The sequence below is a fragment of the Geospiza fortis genome, unplaced genomic scaffold (genome assembly GCF_000277835.1).
Source record: "Geospiza fortis unplaced genomic scaffold, GeoFor_1.0 scaffold45, whole genome shotgun sequence".
Taxonomy (NCBI): domain Eukaryota; kingdom Metazoa; phylum Chordata; class Aves; order Passeriformes; family Thraupidae; genus Geospiza; species Geospiza fortis.
In genome coordinates this window covers 3,195,588-3,202,357 of record NW_005054327.1, presented here as the reverse complement: position 1 = coordinate 3,202,357, position 6,770 = coordinate 3,195,588, and the positions used below count along the sequence as shown (strand labels likewise).

The 6,770-nt window shown below is 39.0% G+C and overlaps 1 protein-coding gene across 1 annotated transcript in view; it reads left to right on the top strand.

The window, feature by feature from the left end:
• SLAIN1 (SLAIN motif family member 1) overlaps positions 1-4,358 on the top strand; it is a 46,487-nt gene extending 42,129 nt beyond the window's left edge. The window contains exon 7 of the mRNA XM_005421115.2: positions 2,787-4,358. Within this exon, the coding sequence (XP_005421172.1) occupies positions 2,787-2,862 (76 nt within the window). The 3' untranslated portion in view covers positions 2,863-4,358. The remainder of the gene's footprint in view (positions 1-2,786) is intronic.
• The last annotated feature ends 2,412 nt before the right edge of the window (positions 4,359-6,770 follow it).

The following is a 6,770-nucleotide window of genomic DNA, read 5'->3' as shown; positions in this document are numbered from 1 at the left end:
CTCTCAGTTTCACTTCTTTATAGCTAAGGGTTTTCTTTCCTTTTTTCTTTTTCCTTTCCTCTACTTCATGTTCTTCTGCAGAGCTCTTAAATCTTTCATAGCAACATGTGAGGAAGCCTTTCTGTGTCATGAAGACCAGTCCCTTGCTATTTTGTAACTTCTCCTACAACAGACAATATTAAAGAAAAACAAAATTAAGGGGTTTCAGTGGGAGACTGAGACACTGTGCTCTCAACACTGTTTTTATTAGAAGCTGATTCAAATCAGTAACGAAGCTATTTATAGTCCAGGAAGTCTGGGCTCCTGTCTCCTTTCCTTCCAATGTGCCTTAGCAGCATCCTGTGTTGCCATAGAGCCGAAGCAGTGATGGTTGAAGATGGATGGTCTTGGCACTGTAGGAGTGTGGAGTTCACAGGACTCAGAACCCCCAAGTAGACTGGATGTCAGCCTGCAGTTCCTCAACACCCTCATTCAGTTTTATAGATTCATTTGGAAAAACACAAGGGGTTTCAGTTCATACAGACTTTCCTTGGAAGGAATTCAGTTGTCAGTTTTTTCTAATTAATGGCATTTCTGATTATCAGTTTAAGAGTCTTCTTTCGAACTTAAATAGTGGTTGTAGTCGTGACTTGATTAAAAATAGAGCAGGTCTTTTATTTTTCTAAATAAATGAGATATTTAGGGAGAAGTGCGCTCTCAGAGCAAATGTGTCTTCCTACCTTTGGCCAGACTGTTAGGTAGCCAAGTTACTGGTATTTTAGATACTTAAAGTGGGTTCTTAGACACATTATATTGGGGTTGCATTAGGGAACTTTATTATTTTCTGCATAGAATAAAACAGTGAATGAGGGAGTGCTTTTAATAATTTGTAATAAAATTATAATAGCCAGGATAAATAACTAAATATTAACTGGTTTTCTCCTTACCATCAGTGATTCAAGCAGTGTAAAGAAATTGTGATAGTGTAATCCATCTCTTCTTAGCCTTAGAATTCAGACAACATCTTTGTTTTTTTTTTTGGTCTTGTTGAGTGGATCCACAAAACCCTCATTCCTCTCCAGCTCCAGTTGTCTGGCTTCTTGCAGAGCCCACCTTCCAGTTCTCTGTGTTTTAACCTTATGCAGTGTGAAGGGTGGTAGGGGCAACTGCCCTTAGAGCAGGGAGCTGAGTGGGACAGCTGGGCTGCCCTGCAGTGCCCAGCCTAGAGCAGCACTGATAATGAACAGGGTCAGCCAACATTCCCAATTTCCAGACAAGGCCACAGTGATGAAACAGGTTCCAGCTAAAGCCAGAACGTCAGTAGCTCAGGGTCTGGATCATGCCAGATACCAGGCACAAGTGTGGCAGGAATGTAAGTATACCTGCGGAACCAGGGCTTGCCTATTCATGCTGTGTTGTACTGGAGCCAGGTGCTGCTATCCAGCTGGTGATGGAAAAGTAGAAATGCACTATGGCCCGTCCAAAACTGTTGTCTCCAACAACATGATGTCATACCAGCAGCTTGTGCTTGTTTGAAATGGTTTTCGTTGCTGGCATGTTTTTCTGTTAGTGCCCTGTAGCAAAGATTCACCTCTAGATACATAGCACTATTCTTACAAATACTTTCTTTTTTCTCTGGAAACGAAAGCAGCAGTTGCAGAAAACAGCAGAGGCAGATTATGTTCTTAGTCTCAAGTAACTGGATTTACATCAAAGATAAATGATGCTGCACTGAAGTGGAGCTGCACAAAAGCAGCTTGGCTGAATCTAACTTTAACCAAGTGTTTTTACTTAGGTTCAGTGTCTTTGCTACTAGAAAAGCAGTGGTAGCAGAGAGTTGAAGCTGCTCTGTTGACTGACTGACTGCCTGCTTTACATGATATCTCTGCCTTTTTACAGCAAAAAGCATTTGGAAGGGAGAGGAGGCATCAGTAACTTATAACAAAAGCAGAGTAGTGTGAAAACAAGGCTTGAGGTCTGCTTTTATATGAAATAGTTTCACAAAATTGAAACACAGTTTTTTCAGCAAATTGGGGTGTGATAAAATTATAGTTGTGGCAAATAAGATACAGAGCCTGCTGTGCTACCAGTAGTTAGATCAAATCAGATGGTTGTTTTTCCTTTCTTTAGTTTTACTTGAAATAGTTGCCTCAGTAGTACCTGGAGGGTCTGGAAGATGGTCAGGAAGTGTTTTGGAAGTCGTTGTAGATGAGTGAGAGATGCAGCCCAGGTGTGAGGTGGTGACCCAGGGGATGATGAGCTCCTGTCAGGAGTTGGAGTGCTGGAACTGGTAGCTCTGGAAACTCATCATCACATGTCTTGTGACAGATAAAAGAGAGTCTGGAGCAGAAATTGGTGGAGTTCTCCAGCTGATAAAATTCTTTTCTGCTTGCACAGTATTTTTATAAACTGCTGATTTTTCATGAGCATGCTGAGCACAATAGCTTTTTGGAAAGTGTTTCCCATTAGCTCTCTTCTGCTCATAGTGACAAAAATACATTTTTACTATCTTTATCCCTGAAAAACCAAATCTTGCCATTGAGAGGCATCTCATTCATTACTGCAATTATTCACTCAATTCCTATTTACAAATCTTTCATGCTCTTCTCATTGGAAGTGGCCTTAATTTCACCACAGATCTTTATATGTGCATTAAGATGTAGCCAGAAATGCGCCAGAGGAATGTCTCTAAGCAAGCCCCAAAGCCATTGTCACTGCAGAAGTAAATGATGTGTTTTACCTTGATCTTGCACAGGAATTATGACCTCCTTTTCCTTTTTTTCCCCTTTGTCATTTGGTTAATACAGTTTCCTTCAGCCTCCAAAGCCACTGTCATCACTGAGCACGATACGAGATGGGAACTGGAGAGACGGCTGCTATTGATGAAGGATGCCCCTCAACAGTGGAGAACACATAATGTGGATTTCATTACCCAGCTGGCTGGGTAACAATGATTTGGAAAAGGAGGGTCATACAGTATTATTTTCCCCTGGATCTTAATGTGTAACCATCAAAAATGCCATGTCATTTTTAAAAAATGAACATCTTGTCAAATACTAAATATTGCACTTAATCAGTTACCTGAACAGCTGCGTTGTTATCAGACTAACAATGGCAGTGTTGGCATTTGGAACTGAAGAAAGTATTATATGTGTGCAAAATACAAGAATATTTCCTAGGAACGAGCTAGGAGATTTTGCTTTTGGGCAGCTTTGCCGTACTGAAGTTCTGAGATAATTTATTCAGTGTAAAGGCATCACACATTTTATTTTGAATTTTGGGGTACTTAAGTATGTGCTTGAATTTTTTTCTAGTGTTTTCAGTACATTTTATTTTGTATACTTAAGTTCATTTAAACTTGCCTGGACCTTGAACTACAGAGAGATAATTTAACTTTTTCTGTGCCATAAATGATATTTTTGGGGTAATGTACTTTTTTAGTGCTAGAAACATATCTTACAAATTCTTACCAATTGGCAATACAAAGCAGTATATTTATGTTGCAGAAGCACAAAAAAAAAAGGTAGCATTCACTGGAAATTGCCATCCAGCTGGGTCAGCATGGTTTAGTTGGTCTATCACCATTTGTTGAATTGTTAATTTATTGTCATAGTGTTTTGTATTTAAATGGCAGCATAAATCACATTGCACTTACAAAGGTACAGCGATCTCTAAAACTACTGTTGATTTTCAGTACTTTATTACAAAGAATAAAATTGTAATGTTTTATTAACAGTTGCTTATGGAAAATGAGTTTTAATGCAAATAAATCTTTTTGATAGATCTTTTACAAAATCCAGTTGCACTAATCAATGCTTTCTTATAATGGCATATGACTTAATATTTGATTACAACTGTGTATACTGCTGTTTTGGAATGTTTCAGGAAATAAAGAATCTATTTCAGCAATAATGCTGTTTTTCAGTGTGCAATGTAAACATTGTGAGAATTTGGCTACTCACATCTACTTAGCTCCATAAGTTTTTACTTAAGTTTTATAAAGATTAAGCTGGATTTTTGCAAATAGTAACTGAGTTACCTAAAAAATTATTTTTTTAAATTGTGTTAGGAAGCCATGGTATGGCTAGAAGACAAAGATGTATTATTCTCAAATCAGTCTTACTCTGATCTTAAGAGAGTTTTTCAATTTATTGTTTAGAGCATGCAATTATGACTTACAATGGGAAACAGAAATTGTGTATCTTTCCCTGTGGCTATGAATTTGCCCTCAGTTTTGCTCCAGAGTTGCTTGAGGACCTGCTTTTCTGAAAAGCAGAGGGGAAATACTTAGTGGTGAGTAAAACTTTCATTATGCTGAGAAGTGATGTATACTAGTACACAGCATAGCATTGTTTAACAGAAATAAACAGTTAATTTTTCACACTGAAGTTCTTTTAATACAGATAAAATGCTTTTTTTTTTCTTTTCCAAAAGAACAGAGCTGTTGAAGAAGGTATCAAGAATAATCAAAAAAAGAAATTAACTTGGCACAGGTAAGTATTTAAGCAGGAGTGTACCAAACTTGTTAGATGCTTTAATTGGAAGAAATTACTTTTAGTTAAAGCAGTCATTTGTGTACAATCTGTGATTGTGGTGGGGTTCAGAGGCGGCTTGGGGGTGCTTTGCCTTTTGCCTGTGGGGAGTTCTGCGCTCTCATGGCTTCTGGTGCTAGGGATCCAGCATGATCTTCATAAGAGATGGATGAAGGCCCATGGCAGTGATCAGTTTCTCATTGATGACAACCCTGGTCTGAACTGTCTCTTCAATTTGTTCCCTAGTGCCAGAATTTTACCACTGTTCCTACATTATCTGGGACACCACAGCACCACATTATTTTCAATTTTTGAAATAGGTTGCAGCTCTTGTATTTAATACCGAGTTGTACACAAGAGGGCAGCATATACTTTGAAAATATTTTCTTTTTTGTAGCTAAAGCTGGTCTGTTTTCCAGGCTCTGAATATTATGAGCTCTTTGAGAAGATCCATTTGTTTTCTCCTTTTTAATTAGCCTGTTCCCTTGTAACACATGATGTCAATATTTGGTAACCTTACAGCTTTTCTGTTCTAAGTGTTTTTGTCAAGTATCTGTCACTCTGGATGCCATCAAGCTCTAGAAGGATACCCAAGGTGTGAGCACCTGAATCTAAGAATCAAGAGAATCACGCTCGTTTCAACCACGGGCTGTGGTACTGCTGCCGTTTGCCTGTAGCTGGTGGAACTGGCTGTTTCCCCTCAAAGTTGCATCACTGAACCAGGGTACTACTGCACGGTGTCACAGACTTCACCGAGTCTCAGGGGAGCAAACTGAGTGGAATATGCAGCGCAAAGTCACTTCTGTCAGGCTCAATTTTGTGAGAGGCAAAATCTTCTCCAGGACAGTGGAAAATACAGTTATCTTTAAAAATAAAGAGTCAAACTTAACTTTTTGCAAGAAAAAAATAATTTCTAAGTGTAAGGGACCTTTTCTTTCTCTTTGGTTCTTCTCTTTTGGTCCATGAATGCACATCCTGCTCCTGCATCCTTGTTGCTGCATCCTAAAAATGACGTATCTCCTTCAGTCCAAACTGTACTCTTGGGCTCACCTCTTGAGCTACTGGGTGAGTCACAACCTTTTTCCTAAAGGTCTTTTCCCCTCTCTGTTTAGTCAATGGGAATAAAACCCCTGTGTTTCCAGTCTTTGAGCCCCATAATCTGGGGCATTGTCTTTGATTTTTCCTCAAGCTAATAGTCTGAAGTCCTGCATTGAAGATACACATTTCTTTTTTTCACCCCTACATATGAAATTCATCCACTACCTCCTCACCTGAGGTAACCTCGGCCTTGTAGTGGCTTCAGTATGTGCAATCTGTCCAAAGTAAAACTGCTAAGATAATTTTTCTCTCATTCTGCTTTGACAATGTCACTACTTGGACCATTTCATGTGTATTGCTGATTTTCCCCTCTCTGTTGAAAATAATTGTTGTGATCTAGTTGTACCCTTCTGCAAAGCCATGAACACTATCCCATCCCCACTATTAGTTTCTCATTGAGTGTTGAAGTGAATTCCCATATCAAGGTCCATTATGCCAGCCTGTGTTGTGCATGCTGCAAGTAAAGCACCTGCTAGCTCCTTCTGTGTTGTTCCTCACTATAGGGGATTGCTGGGCATCTCCATTTTTAAATTCACCTTTAAATACTTCTTAAAAGATTTTTTTCTTTGCCATGGTACCACTCAAAGCAGGACCACAGTTAAATTATCAGTGTTATCATCTTTTGCTTTTAAGCCCATCATCTTAAATTTGACTGGTGATTATAGCTATACCTGAACTACAGATTGTTGGAGACATAAACTGCTGTCTTTTTCCTTTGGATTTTTAAGGCATGAAGCCCAGTAGGATTTCAGGCCCACCATTACAATGCCTGTATACTGATACACATACTAAAAATCAGCATTTTCATATAGAACACACTATTTAAATATCCACTGTGAATGATGGGTGAGGTTACATTTTAAAGGATTTGAGTTAGTAGCACAATCACTCTAGAAAGCAGATACGTGGTGTTTAATCTTCTGGCATGACTTACTAATTCAGAAATACTTGTTAAAAAAGGAGGTGACTGAGCCCTGGTGACTTTCCCTGTCACTTTTGAGGTGAAAAGGGTATGTTCTGCTGAGTCTGATTTAGTTTTCTTTTTCCTTTTTTGGCCAGCCCATCTACTCAGCCATCTTTCCCCCTCATCAATATTTCTATCCCTCGCACTCCCCAGATTCAAACCTCATGATCTCTCTCAGTGATTACACATGCTCTTGT